This window comes from Phoca vitulina, unplaced genomic scaffold (genome assembly GCF_004348235.1).
Source record: "Phoca vitulina isolate PV1807 unplaced genomic scaffold, GSC_HSeal_1.0 scaffold48, whole genome shotgun sequence".
Taxonomy (NCBI): Eukaryota; Metazoa; Chordata; class Mammalia; order Carnivora; family Phocidae; genus Phoca; species Phoca vitulina.
The window spans coordinates 3,723,356-3,748,734 of record NW_022589751.1 but is presented as its reverse complement, the minus strand read 5'-3'; the positions used below and the strand labels follow the sequence as shown (position 1 = coordinate 3,748,734).

The window sequence follows — 25,379 nt, the reverse complement described above, 5'->3', positions numbered from 1 at the left end:
AGACCTGATTTGTGACCCAGTATGTGATCTATTCTGTAGAAAGTTCCATGTGCACTCGAGAAGAATGAGTATTCTGTTGTTTTAGGATAGAATGTTCTGTATATATCTACAAAGTCCATCTGGTTCCAATGTGTCATTCAAAGCTCTTGTTTCTTTGTGGATCTTCTTCTTAGATGATCTGTCCATTGCTGTGAGTGGAGTGTTGAGGTCTGCTATTAATGTATTATTATTAATATGTTTCTTTATTTTGGTTATTAATTGGTTTATATAATTGGCTGCTCCCATGTTGGGGGCATAGATATTTACAATTGTTTGATCTTCTTGTTGGATAGACCCTTTAAGTATGATATAGTGTCCCTCTACATCTCTTACTATGGTCTTTGGTTTAAAATCTAATTTTTCTGATATGAGGATTCCCACCCCAGCCTTCTTTTGAGGTCCATTATCGTGGTAAATGGTTCTCCATCCCCTCACTTTCAATCTGGAGGTATCTTTAGATTCAAAATGAGTCTCTTGTAGATAGCATATGGATGTGTACTGCTTTTTATCCAATCTGAAACCCTGTCTTTTCATGGGAGCATTCAACCCATTTACATTCAGAGTAACTATTGAAAGATATGAATTTAGTGCCATTGTATTGCCTGTAAAGTCCCTGTTTCTGTAGATTGTCACTGTTTCCGGTCTTTGTGACTCTTGGGTTCTCTCTTCAGTTACAGAATCCCCCTAAGTATTTCTTGCAGGGCTGGCTTGTTGGTCACATATTCTTTCAGTTTCTACCTGTCCTGAAAGCTCTTTATCTCTCCATCCATTCTGAATGACAGCCTTGCTGGATAAAGTATTCTTGGCTGCACATTCTTTTCATTCAGTACCCTGAATATGTCTTGCCAGCACTTTCTGGCTTGCCAGGTTTCTGTGGACAGGTCTGATGTTATTCTGATGTTCCTCCCACCATATGTAAGGAACCTCCTCTCCCTGGCTATTCTCAGGACAGTTTCTTTGGCTGTAAAATTTGCAGGCTTCACTATTATATGTCAGGGTGTTGATCTATTTTTATTGATTTGGGGACGGGTCCTCTCTACCTCTTGAACTTGAATGCTTGTTTCCTTCCCCAGATTAGGGAAGTTCTTAGCTATGATTTGCTCAACTATACCTTTTAGCCCTCTCTCTCTCTCCACCCCCTCAGGGATCCCAATAATTCTGACATTGGAACGTTTCATGGCATCATTAATCTCTCTAGTCCTTTTTTCATGTGCTACTAGCACCCTATCTCTGTTTTCCTCAATTTCCTTCCATTCCATCAGCTTATCTTCTAGATCACTAATTCTCTCTTCTGCCTCGTTTACCCTGGCTGTTAGAATATCCAGTTTAGACTGCATCTCATTCATAGCATTTTTTAGTTTGGCCTGATTAGATCTCATTTCTCCTCTTAGAGATTCTATATTGTCACTATTGCTTTTTTCAAGCCTTGCTATTGACTTTATGATTGCCATCCTGAATTCTAACTCTGACATCTTGCTTATATGTATATCCATTAGTTCTGTGGCAGAAGACATTGTCTCTGTTCTTTTCTTTGTTGAGAGTTCCTCCTCCTAGTCATTCTGTTGGGGGATGGTTGAGTGAATGAGCAGTGTCCAAAATATCAACCACGACCCAAGCAAGATGCACCCTAGCAAAATCTGGAGTGGTCAGAAGCCACCACTGAAAAAACAAAGCCAATATGTAACACAAGAATAAAATTAAACAATTTAAAAGTTTTAAAGAAGGGGGACTATAATCTCTCAGTCTGGACAAAGCAAGGTGTTTCATTTGTTCCTGGGTGTATTTTGGTCTCTGTGTTAGAGGACACTATGTCCCAAAATTACAAGGAAAGTAAAACTCGTATATATATAAGGGTAAAATTGAGTAGAGTGAAAAAAGGCAAGCATATAGCTATAAAAAATATAGGTTTGAAAAAAATACAAGTTAAAAAGCGACTATGGAAAATAAGTTGATATAATAAACATCTAGTTGAAATGAGGAGAAGGTAAAAAGAAAAAAAACAGAAAAAGCATATGAAAAAAAATAAAGAATTTTATCTGAAAAATAAACAAGTCATGAGGCCACACCTGGAGCTCAGTTTACAATTTTCTCCTGGCATTGCGATTTTACAGTCTTATGGGATCCACAGGATTGTCGTCCACCTGTTCTTCCAGCCTGTCTTCTGGGGGAGGGGCCTGCTGCACTGTAACCCTGTCTGTGCGGAATTGCCCCACCCCATCAGGGGGATGGGCTCAGTGGGAACCGGGCTTCTGTGTGGCTTTTGTTCCTTGGGGACTTTTCACACCTCTTCAGAGGATCAGAGCAAAAATGGCCACAGCCAAACCTCTGGCCCAGAGCAGAAAATTCGCAGTCTGCCCTCTTTAATAAACCCTCCAGGACAGTCTCCACTTCTGCATGTGCCGCTGAAAACTGCAGCCTCCCATGGTGTGCACCCACAGCAACTCTCTCAGCGATCATCCCAGGGGCCCAGGAGTGCCACTGCCCTTTTTGATTCTTTTTTTTTTTTTAAGATTTTATTTATTTTTTTGACAGAGAGTGAGAAACAGACACAGAGAGAGCACAAGCATGGGGAGCAGCAGAGGGAGAGGGAGAGGCAGGCTCTCTGCTAAGCAGGGAGCCTGATGCGGTGCTTGATCCCAGGACCCTGAGATCATGACCTGAGCCTAAGGCAGATGCTTTCACGACTGAGCCACCCAGGAACCCTTTGTGATTCTAAAACCGTAAGCAGCTGCAGGCTCGTGCACACACCTGAAGCTCCTGGACCATGTCTGGGTACTGCTCTAAAGCCCTTTCAGGGCTGCTACTGCTCTGTGAGTTTTTGCCTGGTTGTGGGCCAGGTTCCAGATTTTTTCAGGCCATTCAAGAGAATAGTGATTATCAACCAGCCCAGCACATGGTTTATGGTGATCTGGGCTGAGAGTCCTTCCTGGGCTCACTGACCATAACCTGCTTCCTGGCTCCACTGCTTGGGCACTCTACCAGTTCATGCACCCCCTTTAGCTCTGCGGCTTCTCATATCCCAAGACCACAATGTCCTACCTAGAATTCTGCCTTTTCATTTCCAGAGCCCCTTTCAGAGAGGGATGGCTCTCACTAGAGCAGATTTCTAAGGGTTCCGATTTTGCACTCCAGTGTTATATCACTTTCCAGGAGCCAGCTTATGGAGCCTCCCTCCCCCTTCTGGTTATCTTCTGATATCTCCCCTCAGGTTCACGACTCCACACGTCCTATCTTGCAAAAAGCAGTCACTTTTCTGCTTGTAGAGACCCAGATATGTATTCTTACATCTCAGGCTGATTTCGTGGGTGTTCAAAATGGTTTGATAGATATCCAGCTAAATTCAGGGGACCAGTTGAAACAGGGTCCCCTACTCCTCTGCCATCTTGTCTCCTCCCCTGTCTCATTCATAGCATTTTTAAGTTGGCCTGATTAGATCTCATTTCTGACCTTAGAGATTCTGTATTGTCATTTATGCTTTTTTCAAGCCTAGCTATTAACTTTATAATTGCTATCATGAATTCTGTCTCTGACATCTTATATCCATATAGATTACCTCTGTGGCAGAGAACCTTGCCTCTGGTTCTTTTGTTGTGAATTCCTCCTAGTCATTTTGCCCAGAGAAGGATGGGTGAACAAATGAACAGAGTCCAAAATATCAACCACGACCGAAGCAAAATACACCCTAGAAAAATGCAAAGTGGTTGGAAGCCACCACAGAAAAGCAAACAAAACCAAAACCAAACAAAGTAATAAAAAAGAGGGGGGGAAGATACAAATGTAGTGATCTGGAGGGGCACATGCGCCCCAATGTTTATAGCAGCAGTGTCCACAATAGCCAAACTATGGAAAGAGCCTAGATGTGCATCAACAGATGAATGGATAAAGAAGATGTGGTGTGTATACACACACACACACACACACACACACACAAACACACACAATGTAATATTATGCAGCTATCAAAAAATGAAATCTTGCCATTTGCAATGACATGAATGGAACTAGAGGGTATTATGCTAAGCAAAATAAGTCAATCAGAGAAAGACAGTTATCATATGATCTCACTGATATGAGGAATTTGAGAAACAAGACAGAGGATCATAGGGGAAGGAAGGGAAAATGAAACAAGACAAAACCAGAGAGGGAGACAAACCATAAGAGACTCAATCTCAGGAAACAAACTGAGGGTTGCTGGAATGGAGGGGGGTGGGAGGGATGGCGTAGCTGGGTGATGGACATTGGGGAGGGTATATGCTATGGTGAGCACTGTGAATTGTGTAAGACTGTTGAATCACAGACCTGTACCCCTGAAACAAATAATACATTATATGTTAATAAAAAAAAAGGTGGGGGAAGAGAGACTATAATCTCACAGGGTGGACAAAGTAGGGTGGTCCACTTGTTCCTGAATGAATTTTGGTCTGTGTGTTAGAAGACACTACATCACAAAATTGCAAAGAAAGCAAAACTTATATATATATAAAAGTAAAATTGAATAGAGTGAAAAAGGACTAAAATGAAGCATATATCTATAAAATGTAGATATAAGAAATAAAAGTTAAAAAGCAACTTAAAAACCTAAGTTGGTAAAATAAGAATCTAGTTGAAATGGGAAAAAGGCTAAAAAAAAAGGAAATGGAAAATTTTAGACTGAAAGATAAACGAGTCATGAGAAAACACCTGGAGCTCAGTATACTATTTTCCCCTGGCTCTGGAGCTTTACAGTCTTGTGGGATCCATTAAGTTGTAGTCCACCTGTTCTTCCAGTCTGTCTTCTGGGGGAGGGCCTGCTGTGCTGCTTCTCAGGTGTCTTTGCCTGGGTGGTGTTGCCCCACGCCTTGTCAGGGGGCTGGGCTCAGTGAAAGCTGGGCCTGTGTGGCTTTTGTTCTCTGGAGGCTTTTCACACCTCTTCAGAGGATCAGAGGAAAAATGGTGTACCCAGATCTCCGGCCCCCAAGTGAAAGATCGTGGTTCCCCCCTTTTCAATAAGCCCTCTGTAGCTGCCTCTGAAAAGGGGAAGAGGGAAAGGTGGAAAGTCTTGCACTCATCTGACACTAGGCAAATGGATGAGAAATTGCCTTGTAGCAGTCTCTTATAAGACAGGCATGAAAAACTGTCTCGTGGCAGCTCCTTGCCTGTCTAGGATGGTACAAAATGTACAAGGAAGAAACCACTGAATGATTACATGGTATATCTGGTTGAACTACCTCCTCTTTTTGTCCCATCCTAGACAGGCTTATCCCCTTGCTTTAAAAGGAACTGTGGGATGTTCCACCAAGACTCAAGAGATGCACCAGCTTATTAGTGTGTCGTGGCAGAGCCATTTTTTTACAACTGTACCCCAACCTTTCATGTCAACGGCAAGATTTTTTTGAAGCATAGGATATCCCATCATAAACCTTAATTAATTGTACCCATCCTTTCTATTTATCTTAGACAACCTTAGATGAACGTGATTACAACTGAGCATCAGCAGGATGCTCAATCCCACTTGGAGGGATGATTGTAGCTATGTTCCCCATCCAGATCCAAGCCAAGTAAATATGTTGCAGATACCATTGAGATTAACTGTAAAGAGCTACTTCTCTCTTAGGTGGGAGATTGATTTTTTTTGCTTTCCGTGTTTGGGAATCCAGCTGAAGCAGTCACACAGACTTTGTCTTGTCTGGCCAGCAGGCAATCCTGGATGGTGTGATTGTTCATCACCACTCACACTAGAAAGTTTATTCTTAGTTGTAGTGACCTCTTCAGGGTCATTGGTCAGGATCCAAATCTTTGTCTAAAAGTTGGGATTATAATGTGAGGAATCTTAAGTACCAGAAAGGATTTGTAGGAGGGATGCTACTTTCTGATGTGTACAAAGGAACAGTTATTAGGTTTTTATCAGCACAGTCAGGCTGAAGATGACCAATCCAGCAATAAATTTCAGAGCCATATCTATGGTCTAGGAAAAGTATACAGGGAGTTCTTGTTTTCCTTAAGCAATATGGGGACTACGGAGTATCAGCAATAATATAAGGCTGAGGGGACTCATGCTTGTGCGGAAAATTAAGCTTGTTTAGTCATCTTGGGTGGGGGCCATCCACTTCTAAAATTTTCAGGCCTCAGTTGAAGGACACCCAGTAGAATAGAATCCAGTAGTTAAGTTGAGAGCAGTGGTGATAGTCTGATATGACAGTCCAGCCCAAGTGTTCAGCAGATGAGAGCCAAGAGAATTTAATAGTCCTCCCACCAATCCTGGCCTCCTAGATTCTAAGGTGTTTCTTCCCCAGCAGCTGGGGTTTTACCTGTATGACCATGTGATCAGTATAACCAGTCCCTGAAGCAACTACCTCCTCTTTCTGTCCCATCCTTAATAATTTTCAGCCCACACTGTTCAACCAGATATACCATGTAATCATTCAGTGGTTTCTTCCTTGTACATTTTGTACCATCCTAGAACATATCGTTTCCCTGTTATGTAGGTCACACTAGGACCCACCTTATGTATTGTTATCTCATGTCTGTGAACATTACCATCAATATTCAGAGCTTCTCAGATGCAGCAAGTATAACCAGGTGGTAAGAGAGGTACCAGGTTGGAATCTCCCACCGTCAGCTCTTCTTTACCACCCATAAGTTCCTACAGTCCAGTTTCTCAGAGGTAGATAAGAGGAAACTAAGAGTGAGAAGGGTTATTTATGTGTTTTGGGTCTCATATAGCTAGTGTACCTCTTCTTTCACCATACCCCAACCTCATAATTTATCCAGCAGGGAGGCATCCATTTGGAAAATTGCCACAGTGAGAGCACATACTTTCTGTTTAAGTGTGTGCTTCACTGGGAGTATTAGCTGTCTACTTAGCTTTTTAGGTTCTCCTTTAATAGTACATTTTATCTTTTAATGGTAACTGCTTCCTGGGTGTGATATGAAGTATATGTCCAGTGAATGCTGCAGACATTTGCCTACTGCTAAGTATTCTTGGAAACAGAGATGGCACTATTCTTTGACATGATGTGTTTGGGAACTAAAGGGTGTAATATAGTCTACTTAGGAACTCTTGAATAGTATGGCCTGCATCTGCTGTGTGAATGAGAATTGCTGTGCCATACCTGAATAATCAATGCCCGAAGGTATCCTCAAAAGGAAGGTAGAGGGTCTGGATAGTCTCTCTGCCAGGACCTGCCAGGTCTGGTGCCCCAGGCTGTGTGCCCTGGAGTTCCTTTGCCATTTGTATTAGTTTCCTTGGGCTTCCATAACAAAGTACCACAAATTAGATGGCTTACACACAGAAATTTATTCTCTCTTCTGGAGGCTAGAAACCCAAAATCAAGGTGTTGGCACAGCCTTGCACTCTCTGAAGCCTCTAGGGAGGACTTCTCCCTTGCCTCTTCCAAGCTTCTGGCAGTTGCTGGCAGTCATTAGCATTCCTTGGCTTGTAGATGCATCACTCCTGTCTCTATCTCCATGATCACATGGTGTGTGTCTAAATTTCCTTCTTATAAGGACACCAGTCATTGGATTAGGGCCCACTCTAGTCCAGTATGACCTTCTCTTAACTTGATTACATCTGCAAAGACCCTGTTTCCAAATCAGTTCACATTCACAGGTACCATGTGTTAGCTCTTAAACATATCTTTTTGGAGGAACACAGTTCAACCCATAACAGTCTGCCCTCTGACCCCTCAAAATTCATGTCCTTCCTATGCAAAATACATTCACCAAGTCCCAACATACCCCTCAATTCTTAATTTATTCCAGGCTTAACTCTAAGTCCAAAATCTCATCTAAATATAATAATTTAAAAAGTCCCCAATCCCAAATTCTAAATCATCTAAATCAGAAATCAGTGAGATTCTAGGTATAGGCTGTTCTGGGGCATAATTATTCTCTGTCCACAGACCTGTAAAACTTGAAAACAAATTGTTTACAAAATACAGTGATAGGGGACATGTGGCTAGAGGGAAGGCCACATTTGGTGGAGAGTGGGAGGGGACTCAAGATCCTCATAGATTGACTACATTAAACCTTTGATGGTTTGTCAGTGATGTCTCACTGCTATTGACATTTTCATGTTTGGCTTTTCCAGCCTTTGAAACTAAACCATCTCATGTTTTATGAAAGGGACAGTCCACACACCCAAGTGGCTGTAACTGATACTGCTAAATGTATTGTAAAAATTGATATTTTAAGTATGCGTGATGCTTCTCTTAATTGTAAGGAATGTTCGGACAGAGGTACTGGGACAAGTGCCCAGCGAGGCTCTCCCAGCCCAGCCATGTAATATCAGTAAAGCAGTACAAGATGGGGGGATGGATTAACATCCTGATAAAGAGCTGGTAGAGATAGGGGTACTTAACGATTTACGAGGCTCTACGGTGTGCTCTCCCACTTGGGTCAGTCAGTCCTAATAAGTCTCTTGAGCTGCAAATGTCAGTGACCGACCACTATGCACACTAGAGCACCAGTCAGGCATCAGTCAAACTTCCCACCTTCATGCAGGTGGACATTTACCTCTGCAGATAAGGCTTTCTCAGAGGTTGGAGTCCGTGCCAGCACCTTATGCTTCTTGGGGGTGTTGGAACACTGAAGTCCCTGAGGAGGCCTGGACTTCGATGATGAACAGATTAGCTAAGTTAAAGGCTGGTAGTGCACTGAGCCACTATGGCTGTGTATCCGCAGAGAAAACTGTTACAAACCTTATATGCAAAATAAAATTCCACCAGTGGTCCGAGTTGTAGGCTGTAGTGCTTGCCCAGTAAAACACTCCCCCAAAATACATCTTGCTACATTTTCACTGACTCATGAACAATAGCCAACAGGATGGCAGGGTGCTTCAGTACCTAGCAGCAGGATCAAGTCCTAAGCCCCTGGGGGGTCACACATTGTGATAACAGATTGTATAGGATCCCTTACTCCTGTTGTCACCCATGTGGACTCCAGTGGAAAAGGTCCCTTTGACAATGAACATCACTGAAACCAACAGATGTTAGTTTAGGCTGATCAGACCTGAGCCATCCAGAGAAGACCATAGACCTCTGGATATACCATCACACAGGATGAGCATCTATATTCCAGTATTGAGACCAAAATCAAAGCTTAGTGATTCAGCCTAGGGAAGCCTGACAAATGTGCCTAGAGTGCCCATTCCACATGAATGGTGTACTAGTTTCCTAGGGCTGCCTTAACAGACCACCACAACTTGTGTGGCTTAAAACAACAGGCATGTATTCTCTCACAGGTCTGAAATTATACCAGAACCAAACCAGTCAGTGTTCATCTGCCCCATACAGAGCAAGCCAGTAAAGATTGACACTGAGCTTCGGCAGTGAAGAAAGATAAGCTATTTATTGGTATGGTGCATCCCAAGAGAATGGGGAGCTAATGCTCAAAGTCTCAAACTTACAGGTGACACCTTCTAAGGGCAAAATTTGGGGGAGGGGTTTCCTGAGAAGGTGGATGCTATTGATTGGAGGCCTAGGAAGTAATGTTAACAGAAATAGTTACTTCTGGCGCCACTTCATCTGGTCCCACAGAGGTCTGTTCTATCTCAAGATAGAGATGGAATCTGAAAAATAGCTTTATATATGTTAGAGATTTCATTAGGTACATCTGGTGATTATGTGTTTAGGAGAGTGCTAATCAGCTGCTTGTATCTGCTTGTGTGTGCTAAGCTAGTGGGGTTGCTTTCCTTCATGTTCCTTTGAATGATACAAGCATTCCTATCTCTTGGTCCTGGATCTGTGTGTTCCCTGGCTGGTTCAGCTGCGCCTGGGAGCAATATGACCCCTGGTGTTCATTATTTCATCCGAACTAACAAGATGGATGCCCGCTTCAAAATCAAGGTGTCAACAGGGTTGTTTCCTATTAGAGGTTCTAAGAGGGAATCTGTTCCATGCTTCTCTCCTAACTCCTGATGGTTTTTGGCAGTCTTTGACACCCATTGGCTTGTAGCCATATCCCTCCAATCTGTCTCCACATTCACAAGGCATTCTCCCATGCCTCTGTTTCCTCTCTTTGCTCATAAGGACACCAGTCATCAGAGCCCACCCTAATCCAGTATGACTTCATTTTAACTTAACTAATGACATCTGCAAAGACCCTATTCAAAAATAGTCACAATCTGAGGCTCTTAATGGACATGAATTTGGAGGCAAGGAGATACTATTCTACTATTCTACTCAGGCCAAAATGAACCATTTTATATTGTAACCATATAGTTCACGGTTCCCTGGTGGTCCCTGACATGTTCTTTACAGCTTACTCTCTCATAATTCCTTCAACAACCTCGCATCATACTGCATCATTTTGCAATGCCCTGCGGGCCAGAAAGAACCAGGCCCAGGAAACCCCTGGGAGAAGCCCTGAAAGCACCTCTGCCCTCCGGGGGGAAAACTCTTCAGACGAGGCGTGGTGCCAGGGCTTATGGGAAACGTAGTCCTACGTTTCCTCGTCTCACACGGCGCAGGTTCAGGGAAAGGGTTTTCCATGTTCTCCGAGGCTTGTTGTGCGCATGTGTAACTTCGGTCTCCAGGTGTTTTCCGCGGGTTTCCCCGCCCCGCGGAGGAAATCCTGGAGCGTTCCGGGAGGCTGGCGCTGCGCGAGTGGGGGCGGCGGGTGAGCCCAGGCAGGATGGGCGAGCGCCCGCGGGGGCGGCCGTGGGGAGGGGGCTAGGCGAAGGCGGGTGGGGGCGGCCTCGGGGAGGGACGGCCGGGCGGGGCGCTTCTGTCAAGTGGGGGCCGCGGGCGAGTGGGGCCGCGGCGTCGGCGGGGCTGCGGGAAGGGGGCGTGAGCTTTGGATCCAGGTGGAGCCGGGTGTAAGTTGGTTACTGCTGGCAAGATGACGAGGATGGGTGAGAGTAGGTTTCTTCATGTGTAAAACAAGGTTATTATGTGCTACGTGGGGTTCTGAGGATTAAAATTTTTTACACATGTTTTTAAAATAGCATTTTCAGTTTTAACGTTCGGAGCAGAGCTTAGTTAATATTAGCTGTTAAGGTTTTTGGAAGATATTTTACCTTTTCGTTGGCTAAATTTTATTTAATCCTAATAACGGCCTTTAATGTAACTGTTTTCTGTCTTGGCAGACAAGAAAACTGAGGCTCAGAGGGCTCAAGTGAAATACTCAAGGTCTCACAGTTTGGTAGACAACCCTGTTGAAAACCATCCTATTTCTCACAGCACCTTCTTTAGGGCCCAAGGAAACAACCCCAAAGTGTGTGAGCACTGAATCTCACCTTGTGGTCATGTATTTTGGGATTTCTTGGCATGTCAGAACCCTTGGATCAGACTGCATAACTTACTGCACTGTCCAACTTTCAGCATCCTCAGTGGCCTTAGAGTTTAGGCAGATAAGTTCTGTGAGATTTTGATCCCTGAATCAAACTTCTAAATAAATGATTTTGTCTTTTAAGCCTAGGTTCCCGCTCCCTTGGAAGAAAGCAGCTTTTATGAAGTAAGGAGGAAGCCCCAGGAACAGGAATCTCACCTTGAAGGTCACTCCTCGGACCTCAGACTTCTCAGCCACAGCTTTTGAGCAGAGGCAGGATACTCCTAGAAGGGAGCAGGTCCTGGGTTTGCATAGTCTGCAGTAGCAGTTCTTTATTCTGCTCAGAATGAGCATTGCCCCGCTATCACCGCATCCAGAGGGCCTCACCATGATGAAAGGTCTGGGCCAAGCTTCAGGAAAGATAGGTGAGTGGACACTGGGTGGTGGGTGAGGGGCAGGTTGTGTGGAAAATATTAATTCATTAGAGGGTTCATGTCTGCATGGTCTGCAGGGAGAGATCCCTAGGCGCAACTGAAGAAATTCTATCTCCAGCCTTTAATAAACATGCCCTGCCTTCAGCCTCCACCCACTTTTTCTAGATTTTGAGCTGCTCTTCTATGTCCCTTTAGGGGTATGCTGCCACTCCATCTACCCTGATTTTATAGAGGCATAGAATAGGGTCATCTGTGTCTGCTTAATTTCAGAGCTGAGAAACCTTGACTCTGGGTGTCTAAGTAGCCTGCCCAGAGTCACCAAGTTTGTTAGAGGCAGTGCCAGGACCAGAAAACTGTCCACGAGGTAAGTCATCCACCAGGTTCTATCGCAGCTTAGTTAGAAACAGTTTTTAAAGTAGGCCCGTCCATAAAGCAACCTCATCTTTTTCTGCAGAGTGATTTCTCTAACCCTTAAGGGTAAGCAACTCAGTAGGAATGTAAGTAAACAAATATCTTGAGTATTTTTCCTACAACATTGATAGTGAAAAATAAAGATTTGTCTTTTGATATCTTTGTTAAATTAGTACTGGATTGGTTCTAAAAGAAAAATGAAAATTTTAAATCATTAGGAAATAAACCCAGTGAAAAATTGCTCAACCAGGCTCTACAGTTCTGTCAGAGTCACACATGTGAATTCTCCCTGCACATGGTTCTTGCTGACTCTCGGGGGCCAAAGAACTTTTTCCTACAGGGTAACATTTAACCGTCTGGTGGGCATGGGGTTTTAGGAGCTGAATCTCAAAAGTCTATAGCAGCCAAATCTCACATGACCTACTGTTTTCTTCTCCCATAGCTGTACATTCAACCTTCTCTGTACTTTCCCAAAAGGAACAGAAAAAGAACAAATCCCAGGTGAGCTGTTTTTCATTTCTCACATTGTTTTCCATTGCATAAAACAATGAAGATAAAAATGATAAAAGCTGTCAAGGAATACATAGAGTTAACAGATCGAAAACAAGGAAAGGTCAGTATGTTAATTATGTGGAGACAATGATAATTGTTTTTCCGTTAGTATATATATTACACGTTATATTGTGTAGCAGTAATTTTTATAATAATAATTATTGCAAATTTATCTTTGATACTCTGTCCAAAAGGAAAATGCTTTGCCTTGACCATAAAAATAAAAGTAATTCTTCACGGAACACAAAGATTTCCTGGCCTGAAATCTGAAAAAATTCTGTCTTCCTGAAAGTAAGGTAGTTGACAATTTCAATTAACAAGTCTGAGACGAATGCTGCCCATCATCTTCACCTCTGATTGTTCTTTAGTAGGTGCAGAGAGCAGAAGGCCAAAGCATAACTTAGTTGATTCAAGTTGATGATTTTTTTTTAAGATGTATTTATTTATTTGAGAAGGGAGGGGCAGAGGAGAGAATCTCAAGCAGACTCCCACTGAGCATGAAGCCCCACGTGGAGCTCTATCTCACGACCCTGAGGTCGTGAGCCAAAACGAAGAGTCGGACACTTAATTGACTGAGCCACCCAGGTGCCCCTCAGGTTGATGATTTCTTTTGTCTGCTTTACAGTATTGTCCTTTTCCTGTTGCCTTTTAGCAAAGCTTATCCTCATGTGATTATCTTTGGTCTGTTGTAATTCTTACCTTATTATTTCTTGACTGATTTCATATTCTGTGGATTTTTAACTATTTCAAAGGATGCACAACCACTCAATTTGAAATTCAAACGCTGAATGTTGTGCTTGTTTAAGTGAGAGCTATTGCTGGTCAGATATATTCTTACTGAGCAAAGCAAATTGTTGATTTTCTGTATGGTTTTTGCAAAGAGTTGGTATATTCGTTTCCTGTGGATACTATAACAAGTTACCCCAAATTTAGTAGCTTAAAACAACAGAAATTTATTCTTTCAGTTCTGGAGACTAGAAGTCTGAAATCAAGGTGTTGTCAGGGATGTGCTCCTGCTTAAGCTTCTAGAGGAGATTCCATCCCCCATCTCTTTCATCTTCTGGTGGCTTTTGGGAGAGAGGCAGGAGATAGAATGGAGAAAAAAACAAAGATGAAGAAAAATAAATATTTTGTAAGGCCTTGTATCAGTGTTCCCCAGAGAAACAGAACCAATAGGGTGTGTGTGTGTGTGTGTGTGTGTACAGATAGCATATAATATAGACCCACGTAAATACACGTATGTATACATTCGTTTTATGGAATTGGTGCCTGGGATTGTGGGGCCTGGCAAATCTAACCAGCACACTGGAAACTCAGGACATAATGCTGCAGTCTTGAGGCAGAATTCCTTCTTTTGGGGGAAACATTAGTTTTTGCTCATAAAGGCCTTTAACTGTTTGGATGAGGCCCACCCACATTATTGAGGGTAATCTACTTAAAGTCAACCCATTGTAGATATTAACCACATCTATAAAATACCTTCACAGCAACACTTAGATAAGTGTTTTATGAAATAACTGGATACTGTAGCCTATGAAGTTGACACATAAAACTAACCATTACAAGTCCTATAAGAAGATAACAGTGATCTATTGTGTTGTATGTATGTGTTGTATGTATACATATATATGTGTTAATATATATGGGGTGTATGTATGAGTAAATCTCATATACATAAATATGTACATTTTTATGATCATGTGACTAGTAAACAGTACTTGACTGGATTGTTTTTATGCATGACATGAGATTTCCTTTTATATTGGGTATTTAACTCATTAACATTTATTGTGCTCACTGATGATGTTTAGTTTTAGTTCCTCCATCTTTATTTGTATTTTTATTTATCCCATCTTCTTTCCTTTCTTTAATTTTTCTCTGTCGATTATATTTCTCCCTTCCAGTGGTTTGAAAATTCAGTATTTTTTTCCATTGGTTCTCCTGGAAACAGTTAACATAGGTTTATATTTGTATTTTTTCCATCAACATCAAGAATTTTTATTTTCTAGACCTGACCTGATCTTTTGCATGTTTTACTGTCCCTTCCTTCCACATCTCATGTTTTATAGAAGTGATCAGAATCGTTAAAATTTTAGTTTTTTAAATTATTTTTTTAAAGATTTTTATTTACTTGAGAGGGGGTGAGAACGAGAGAGATCACAGAGGGAGAGGGAGAAGCAGACTTGCTGCTGAGCAGGGAGCCCAATGTAGGGCTCCATCCCAGGATCCTGGGAACGTGACCTGAGCTGAAGGCGGACACTTAACCAGCTGAGCCATCCAGGCGCCCCAGAATTGTTTTTTAATATAAATTTTTTAAAATCCTTTATTAACAGGTACAGTATTTAGACATGACTAAGTTATCTGGTTATTTTCTGTAATTTCCAAGGTAGTTGGATTAAAATGTCTATAGATAAGAGGAGGTCAGTGAGCTAGCACCTTGATCTTGGACTTCCAGCCTCCAGAACTGTGGGAAAATAAATTTCTTTTGTTTAAGCCATCCGGTGTGTGGTAGTTTGTTATGGGAGCCTTAGCAAACTAATAACATATGGTAATTATATTTTTAATTCTTTGAGGACACACCATACTGTTTTCCATAGTGGCTGTACCATTTTACGTTCCCACCAACATGCACAAGAGTTCCAGTTTTTCCACAGCTTCACCAACACTTTTATTTTGTTTGCTAATGGGTGTGAGGTGAAGTGACGTTCTTTTGAGTACTGTTAATCTCCAGTGTCTTTAAAAACAGTCGTTTCCTATTTTTGGAATCATAATAATTATATAGTTTTGTTTTCTTCTTACTCACTTTTTCACTTCATCTGGTGCATGTCTTTTGTGTTACATGTTCTTAAATTTCTAGTGAACCTTCATTGTCCATCTATATTTATATGTGAAGATTTGGTTTGATTCATGTAGGTAGCTATTGTGAGTTTATTCAGAAATACAGAATGCTGTTCCTTTATCTGTTTTCTCTCCTCAGGGAAAGAACTGACTTCAAGGATTTATAAAGGGAATTGTTGGAAAGATAGAACCTGGTGAATTTCCTTTTAGGTTATCAGCAGGGAGTATATAGGCAACTTTAAGGGACTATTGATTTTTGAAGTGGACATTTCCCATACTGTGGATTTAGACCATCATGATCTATCTCATCAAAGACCTGCCTTAAAACAAAACCAGTATCCATTTTCTTTCTGGCTGACTTTGCCATTGCTAGAGCCCCTGAAGCATTTACCTAAAACATTTTTTTTAATCTGATTTATCCTTAAACTATCAGCTGTGTTTATACAGAGTGACAAATGCCAGAGTGGTCTGACACTCCTTCAGTTTATTCCTCAGCCAATCAATCAGCGCACTGTCCACTTTGAGCTTAGATGATGGCCATATATACTATATACTGAATGTATGCAGACACATACGTGCCACCCATAGGCAGTTCTCACTTTGCACTGTCGTGTGGGGCTATAAAAATGGGCACATACACTGAAACCATGCAAAGCAAACTTAATCATGGGGGAAAGTGGTAGTTCTGTGATCTTTAAATATCTTTAAAAATATTTGTCAAAACATTAAAAATGTGTATAAAAATGAAAAAATACTATAATATTTAGTACTAAGTACCTCTTCATTAAGATCCTTTGGGTGTAGATCTAGAGTGTCTCAAATGGAGGCAGTATTAACATTCCTACAGTCAGGTATTTCTTCTAAAACCCCATTTATATTTGATTTGAATTTCACTTCTAATGTAATCAGTTCTCATTTCTTTGCTGCTCTTTCATCTTTGTTGGCCAGTTCCCTTTTGCAAACCGTTCAACTATTTTTGCAAAATGCCGTATTGCCAGGAGACAAGGAGGGAACATGTGTTTTTTTTTTTTTTTTTTTTTTTTTAAAAATTTTTATTTTTTTTTTTGAGAGAGAGAGAATGAGAGAGAGCACATGAGAGGGGGGGAGGGTCAGAGGGAGAAGCAGACTCCCTGCCGAGCAGGGAGCCCGATGCGGGACTCGATCCAGGGACTCCAGGATCATGACCTGAGCCGAAGGCAGTCGCTCAACCAACTGAGCCACCCAGGCGCCCGGAACATGTGTTTTGTTGTTTGTGTGTGGACTGAGTAACAGATGTGCAGTGATCAGTCACTGGTGGACTTTGAAAAAAAATGACATGATTGATAATCATTCATGGTGTTTGTTATTTATGTAGTGATTTGTGGATTGAAGAGCAAGCAGCAAAGTTTGTACTTTATGTGATTACTCAGAGTTACCATAGTAACTGAAATCTGACAGTGTTGTTGGGGGACTATTGTTACTTAACTAAATAAATTGTGGTAACTGAAATTTGTGCATGTCAGGACCATGTCTGTAGAGACAGACATTCAGACATATCTGTATATTGCCACAGATTTGTGCCAATTTGATGCTTAAAAGTTTTCCTCTCTTAAAAGGGTGAGTCATCAAATACTTTGGAGAACTCTTGTCTAAATGAACAATGCCAAAATAACCAGATTAGGGCATTTTATATCTTTAAAGCTCCAAATTCAGTTCTCTCTTGATCTTATGCTATTATTTAATCCAGTTTGCATCCATACTAGATTGTAAGCTTCCTGAAAGTAGAAACAGTGTTTTATGTATTTTAATATCCACAGAAACTAGGACACTTTCATGTATATAACGTATCTTATGTTTGTGTGTATTTGTGTGTTGTGTTTTTTTTAAGATTTTATTTATTTGTCAGAGAAAGAGAGAGTGCACAAACAGGGGGAGCGACAGGCAGAGGGAGAAGCAGGCTCCCCACCGAGCAAGGAGCCCTCTGTGGGACTCGATCCTAGGACCCTGGGATCATGACCTGAGCCGAAGGCAGATGCTTAACCGACTGAGCCACCCAGGCATCCCTGTATGTGGTTTTTATTATTATTATTATTATCATCATTTATTATTATTATTATTTTATATTTCTCTTTCTCCCTCCACATATAAAACCAAACAGGGACTATGGCAAGTCTCCCATATAAACTTTTTCTAATAAACTCAATAGTAAACATGGTGAAGGATTGCTTCCTAAATATATTTACTCTGTCATATAGTTTTGAGCACTTCTGATTGATCAGATATGTGTGTTACAGGGATCAATTTCATTTGAGGATGTGACTGTGAACTTTACCCAGGAGGAGTGGGGTCAACTGGACCCTGATCAGAGGACCTTGTACAGGGATGTGATGTTGGAGAACTATAGCATCTTCATCTCACTGGGTAAGCAAAACTTTCCTGAGTAACATCAGCATGTCCTTTTGTTGTTATCAAAGCATGTGGATCTTTTTTTTTTTTTTTTTAATTTATTTGACAGAGAAAGAGACAGCGAGAGAGGGAACACAGCAGAGGGAGTGGGAGAGGGCAAAGCCGGCTTCCCGCCAAGCAGGGAGCTCCATGTGGGGCTCGATCCCAGGACCCTGGGATCATGACCTGAGCTGAAGGCAGACACTTAACGACTGAGCCACCCAGGTGCCCCAAAGCATGTGGATCTTTTGTAGAGTTTAATGATACTTAGGTTTGGACACCAGGAATATTGTTTTCTCCTTCCCAACTGAAAGATTCCAGTGGGTTCCTTCACTGTGCAGCTCCTGAAGCTGGACCTTGGTTTTTCTTCTGAGTTCCTAAAGCCAAGCAGCTTTTCCTATGTCCTTTATCATTTTTCATTATCAGGACATTGCATTACCAAACCAGAGGAGATCTTGAAGTTAGAGCAAGAAGGCAGCATGGGTGTTAGAGAAAGAATTTGCAAGCCAGTATTACCCTGATGAGTCATCCAGGGGAAATTAGATCCCAGGTGGTTGTTGCAAGTATGTGCATCTTTGGAGTGTTTTTAAGAAGCTCTGTTTGGAAGCGACTAAGGATGCTTAGCCTGCATACCTAAATTCACCAAAGATACACTCTCACACATATATGTTCTCTTTTCGATTGGCTTTTTAAGAGTTTACTCCCTTTTATTTGTACCTTGAAATTCATTCCCATGTCATATTAATATTTTATGTTGGCTAGTCTCCTTCCTCTAGCATTCTCAGCTTCATATTCCCTTCATTTTCAAGGACTTCTTTTGTTTTTAGGAATTAATAAATTAGTTTAACCAGTATTAATTGAGCACTTGCTCCATGCCAGTCATGTTTTAAGTGAAAGAGATAGAGCAGTGATGAAATAAATCCCTTGATCTCATGGAATTTGTATTAGCAGGAGAGAGATGCAGGAAGCTGATTGCCATGAGAGTTGAGAGTAGAAGCAAGGAGACCAGTTAGGAAAAACGACACCCCATAGACTAGGTTTGAGGTAATAGAGTGTGCATAGTGATGGAATTCGGGCTATCTCTCAAAGGTAGGATTAACAAAATCAGCACCTAGATTCTAATTCATTCTCTCTGAACTCTTTCATTCCTCGGGTAGTTTTTTGGAACAACAACCTTGTCTACCTGTTTTCCATGTCACATTTACTATATAATTTTTTTATTGAGTACATCTTACTGTGAATTCCACTCATTGTGATTCATCCACTCTTACTGAATCCTTTATTTTCTATTCTTTGTTTATTTTACCCCTTCTGTCCATTTTGAAATATATATTCGTGAAGGACCAAATAAATATGTGTGTTCATTGCCAATTTTACTTTCCTTTCTTCCACCACCATAGCTTTGTTTGATTGGTTGGTTTGTTGTCACCTCTTTCCCCCAGCTCCTCAGAAAAGTAGAGGGAATGGAAAATGCTGATTTGGTATTACTTTTATCTCAAAAGACAGTCTCTGAAACCAAAGAGCTGGGTGTATGAGGGGTATTTGTGTATTAGCCCAATTTTATTAGAAGTAGTTTCAGATTCATAAGGTATGTTTTTCTTATTTCTAGAAGAATTGAAAGTTGATGGCATAATAGAGAGCAAAGAAAACCAAGACAGACATTTATGGCAAGATGCATTTATCAATAACAAAAAAGTGATTACGGAGAAAGAGAATGTATTAAGGAAAACATTTAATCTGTACATAGACTCTGTTCCTTCCAGAAAAATGTCCAGTAAATATAATCTAGATGGAGTCAGTTTAGAAAATACGTCAGAGTTAACCACTAATAATAAAAACTACATCGGAAAGGAATCCGATGATGCCAATGGGTACAAGAAATTGCTTCCTGATATTAATCATGAGAAAACTCATACTAGAGAGAAGTTTAATGAATTTAATAAAAATGAGAGCATCTTCTATCATAATGAGGATTTTATTCAGCAACAAAAGATTCACACTGTGGAGCAACTGCCTGAATATAATGAATGCATTAAAACCTTCCACAATAATGCTCTCTTCATTACACATAACAGAACTCACACAGGAGAGAGATCATGTGATTATAATAAATGTGAGAAAACTTTCAGGGGTGGGTCCAACCACATGCTACGTCAGATAATTTACTCAAGGAAGAATCACTATAAATTTAATGAATGTGGGGAAAGCTGTGATAAGTCAGTCCTTTGGAAGAAACATCCTAGAATTCACATGGGTGAAGAGTGTGAGAAATACCACGAGTGTGATGTATGTGGGAAAACCTTCCTCCGGAAGTCAAACCTCACAATACATCACAGAATACACACAGGAGAAAAACCCTATAAATGTAATGAATGTGGGAAATCCTTTTACCAGAAGTCAACCCTCACTGTACATCAAAGAACTCATACAGGAGAGAGACCCTATGAATGTGCTAAATGTGGGAAAAAATTCTACCAGAACTCAGCCCTCCATCAGCATCAAAGAACACACACAGGGGAGAAGCCTTACAAATGTAGTGAATGTGGAAAATCTTTCTCCCAAAAGTCAGACCTGACTGTGCATCAGAGCTCTCACACAGGCGAAAAACCTTATAAATGTAACAAATGTGACAAGTCCTTTAGTATAAAGTCAAAACTCACTGTACACCAGAGAATACACTCAGGGGAGAAGCCCTATGAATGTAGCAACTGTGGAAAAATGTATCATATGAAGTCAACCCTCATTAAACATCAAAGACTTCACACAGGGCAGAAGATATATGAATGCAGTGAATGTAGGAAGACCTTCTGTGGGAAGTCAGTTCTCCTTAAACATCAGAGAATTCATACAGGGGAGAAACCTTATGAATGTGTAGAATGTAGGAAAACCTTTTCTGAGAAGTCAACCCTCAGTAAACATCAGAGAATTCATACCGGGGAGAAACCCTTTGAATGTAACAAATGCGGGAAGTCATTCTGCCAAAAGTCACAACTCGTTGAACATCAGAGAATTCATACAGGGGAGAAGCCCTTTGAATGTAAAGAATGTAGGAGAACATTTTGCCAGAGGGCATCCCTCAATGTACATCAGAGAACACACACAGGAGAGAGGCCCTATGAATGTAATGAATGTGGAAAATGTTTTTATGATAGTTCGACCCTCACTAAACATAAGAGGATTCATTCAGGGGAGAAACCCTATAAATGTAATGAATGTGGGAAGACCTTCAGCCACAAAGCAACTCTCACCACACATCAGAAAATACACAGAAGAGAAACACTGTAAAGATGGATGGTGAAACCGTCTTGCTGTAACTCAGAACTGTTGGTCTGACAGAAAGTATATCCAAGGAAGTAACCCTATGGTTGTAATGAATGTGGGAAGTCCAACCAGAAGTCAGCCTTCAATTTACATCATAGAACTCACACAGGGGACATCCCTGGCAGTGTTTTTACCAAACTGGGCACAGAACAAGTCTTTATTTCTCTGCAGCTCTTGCATTCAGGTGGGATGATGTGCATGAGAGCTGGCCAATGGGCTGTGAGTATAATGATGTAATTCACTTCTGGTCTGACACATAATGGCCTCCATGGCAATTCTTTGTATTCTCTGTTCTCTATGGAGTAGGATGTAGAATGCCTTCTGTTGAGAGGTCAGCACTCACTGTGTGTTGATGAACTCACACAAGAGTAGAAATCGCTGTCAACATCTTTTTTTTTTTAAAGATTTTATTTATTTATTTGACAGAGAGAGCAGGAGAGGGACAAGCAAGGGGAGTGGGAGAGGGAGAAGCAGGCTCCCCGCTGAGCAGGGAGCCCAACGTGGGGCTCGATCCCAGGACCCTGGGATCATGACCTGAGCCGAAGGCAGACGCTTAACGACTGAGCCACCCAGGCGCCCCTCTGTCAACATCTTGATGTTTAGAAACCTAACCCACAAATGAAACTTACTGTAACTGGAGAAATCAGAGTTAAGAAATCTTGAGATTGCAACAAATTTAAAAAAGCCTTTACAAAAAGGCATTATCTCATTGAACCTCAGGTAAACTAATAGACTAAAACCGTATAAGCACATGGTTTCTGAAAGCTTTCAACAAAACATATTTTATTGTATTTCAGAGAATTATTACTGAGGGAAACTGAATTTAGAAAATACAGAAATTTTTTTCTTTAGAAAAAATTTTTAAGTTGTAGCATAGGAAATACAGAGGCCAAGTATGTATTTTTCACATTTAGCACAACTCTGATTTTAAGAAAGCTGCTGTGAACAGTGAGCTCATTGTACTTACCACCATAAAATGTGTTCATTAAGAAAACAGCCCCATCTCTGAATATCCTGAAATGTTTACTTGGGGAACCTAAGTAGGTTTGAATGTGCCAAACCCAACTTAGATGTAACCCGGGAACTGTGTGTGTAGTAACGTTCTTTACCTTTACTTCTAGTATTGGCAACCATGGTACGGTGCAAGTGTTGGCAAACCTTTTCCGTAAAAGGCCGTATGGTGAATACTTTAACCTTACAGGCTACATGTGCTTTTTGTCACTTTTTTTTTTTTTTTTTTTTTTTTTTTTTTACAACCTGTTAAAAATGTAAAAAAAAAATCATTCTTAGCTCATGGGCCATTGAAAAACAGACTTGGCCAGATTTAGCTTGTGGACCATAGTCTGTGGACCCCTGATACAGTGGTTAAAAGCATGGACTCTGGAACTGTACTTGCTAGGCTCAGGTCCCAGTTCTGTTGCACATTAGCTGTGTGGCCTGGGACAAATCCCTTAACATTTGTTCCTCAGTTTCCTTTTTTGCAAAATGATGATACTGACATTACACTAGCACATGGAGTTCTAGTAAGGACTAGGTAAGTTCATGAATGTAAAGTACTAAACCATTGTATAGAATGCTACAAGTGTTAGCTATTATATGACTGGCAACAGATTTGTTGGAGCTTTTACAGGCTTTTGATTACCTACTCAGCAGCTGTTCCTCACTCCATGCCAGTAGAGGATTCAGGAAATGAATGATGATTGATCTAACCTAATTTTTTCCAGCTTATTGAGGCATAATTGACAAATACAATTGTAAAATATTTAAAGTGTATAATGTGGTAATTTATATATTGTAAAAGGATTCCCCCATCAAATTAATTAAGGCAACTGTCACCTCGTATATTTACCAGCCCCAGCCCCCCTTTTTGGTGAGAACATTTATTTGGTGAGAACATTATTTTTTGGTGAGAACATTTCCACTCTCAGCAAATTTCAGTTATATAATACAGTGTTACTAACTCCAGTTACCATGTTACACATTAGATCCTCATGGTCTAACCTAATTTTGAAAAATGTGTCCCAATTAATGATTCATTTGAAATAAGCATCTGACCCAGCTCTGGCCAGTGAAAAACTCTGAAGAATATTCAGTGAAATACGGGAAAACAGGATTTCCCAGTGGTTAACAAACATTTGATTAAAAAAAAAAAAAAAGCCCTTTGATTTTGCTGGATATTTTTATGTTTGGATGTGATACCTGATTGTAGTTTTGGATCCTAAGGTAGTATCTGAGTTTGGCAGAACACAAACCTGGGAAGAGGTTTAGTCAACAGTGTCTTTTGAGCAGGTGAATCAACCAACCCTGGAGCTTCTTTATATATTTTTTTCTAATTATACTAGTTGAGTTGGGATTTTCTGTTTCTTAGAGCTGAGAGTGGTTTAACCAACTTACAGATATACCTTTTTGAAGAGGTATTAATTCAGATATACTAACATTTATAAGCCTCCGGAGAGGACATTTTCTCATGAGAAACTGATTCAGGGGTGGCTGTTTTTCAGCCATGTAAATCTCCATATAGTGAGCCTAACCATTAGAAATAGAGCTATTTGTTACTTTAGCATATGAAACAAGTGTCTATCTAATTCATTGAGCTTTTGTTGCATCTATACAAGAAAAGCACTTAGAAAATCATTACCTCATGTATGCCTTACATTTAAAATATGTGAAATAAACATTAAGTTAAATTTAATTGTCCATTGACCTGTCTCTGTTATTGCTTGATTAGATAAGGTGTGAGATAAGGATCTAATGTTTTCCCAAATGAATAATCAGTTCTCAACACCGTGTGACTGAAGTTTGAAGTACCATCTTTATCAGGTGCTAAATTATCATTTGTAGGGAGTGTTTTTATAGCTCAGGACTCCATCCCTGTATTTTCTTTAGTAACCAGCTTGCCCTCATGAAATAGGAGCTGGTAGATCTCCTGAAGATTCCACATCCTCTTGGCTTCTCATTTATTCCTGGGAAGGACATTTGATCCAAATGGGCCAGTAAGAGCCCTACATGGGATTTTTGTAGAAGTAGAACATCATGTTATGTGGTTGGTGACCTGGGACTTCTAGCAGCTATGAGAAGGTTTCTGCATGAAGAAAAATAGTTAACATGTAGAAACATTTAAGAGAGAATCTTGATGTTGCACAAGGTCAATCAGTGCTTGACTCCCTTGTTCTATATATTCCATAGATACACACTGTCATGTTCTTCTGGTTTCATTATTAAGCCAACAAATGTTAACATTCTCTCTATACCATGATCAGTTTCTATTTCGCTAAATTCTTTGTTTATGCTCATGTCAAAGGTGATGTTTTAATTAGTATGGCTTTTTAATGCTTTTTATTATAGAGCAAGTCCTTTCACCCATAATTATACAATTAATCTTCAGCAAAGGAGGAAAGAATGTGCAATGGGAAAAAGACAGGCTTTGTTGAAGTAAGAGTTAGTGAGGTATAATTTTACGTAAAATCAAATTCACCATTTTAAAGGGGTACTGTTTTGAGTTTTGACAAATATATGCAATTGTGTAACTACCATCATGCTCAGCCACTGGCAGCCACTGATCTGCTTCTGCCCCTACAGTTTTACCTTTTCTAAAAGGTCATGTAAATGGAATCATGGGTTACATAATCTTTTATGTCTGTATAAATGCTTTTGAGATTCATCCATGTTATTGCATGCATCAGTAGTTTACTTTTTGTTGCTGAGTAATAGTCCATTGTATGGCTGCCACAACCTGTTTACCCATTCACCTGTTGAAGGTCATTTGACTTATTTTCAACTTCTATTATGAATAAGCCTCTTATGAACATTCCATAGAAGTCTTTTTGTGGACACAGATTTTCCTTTATCTTGTGTAAATACCTATGAGTAGTGGCATTGGATCATATGATAAATAAATGTATGTTCAGTATTTGCTTATTTCATTCCAGTTTCTCTCAGATAAAAAAAAAGTTACGGAAGCACTGTGTACTGGTTATGATTAATTAAAAAGATCACACATGAATATCCTAGTGAGAATTTTGAACTTTAAGATCAGAAGTTTCCAAACAAAATCAATCACTTAGAAGGAATAATAAATCATGATGTTGTTTGCTTTTTCAAAATCAGTAGGAA

At 40.5% G+C, this 25,379-nt stretch overlaps 1 protein-coding gene and 1 long non-coding RNA gene across 2 annotated transcripts; both read left to right on the top strand.

The window, feature by feature from the left end:
• Nucleotides 1-10,531: 10,531 nt before the first annotated feature.
• Nucleotides 10,532-17,421, top strand: LOC116649512. The gene is made up of 4 exons (XR_004302687.1): nucleotides 10,532-10,635; nucleotides 11,432-11,711; nucleotides 12,574-12,632; nucleotides 17,389-17,421. It is a non-coding gene; the product is annotated as an uncharacterized LOC116649512 (long non-coding RNA).
• Nucleotides 17,422-17,533: 112 nt separating this feature from the next.
• Nucleotides 17,534-21,712, top strand: LOC116649555 (zinc finger protein 33B-like). Its single transcript, XM_032432472.1, has 3 exons — nucleotides 17,534-17,565; nucleotides 17,795-17,921; nucleotides 19,555-21,712. The coding sequence occupies exons 2-3, from the start codon at nucleotides 17,888-17,890 to the stop codon at nucleotides 21,228-21,230; spliced, it is 1,710 nt and encodes a 569-aa protein (XP_032288363.1). The 5' UTR covers nucleotides 17,534-17,565; nucleotides 17,795-17,887; the 3' UTR covers nucleotides 21,231-21,712.
• Nucleotides 21,713-25,379: the final 3,667 nt, after the last annotated feature.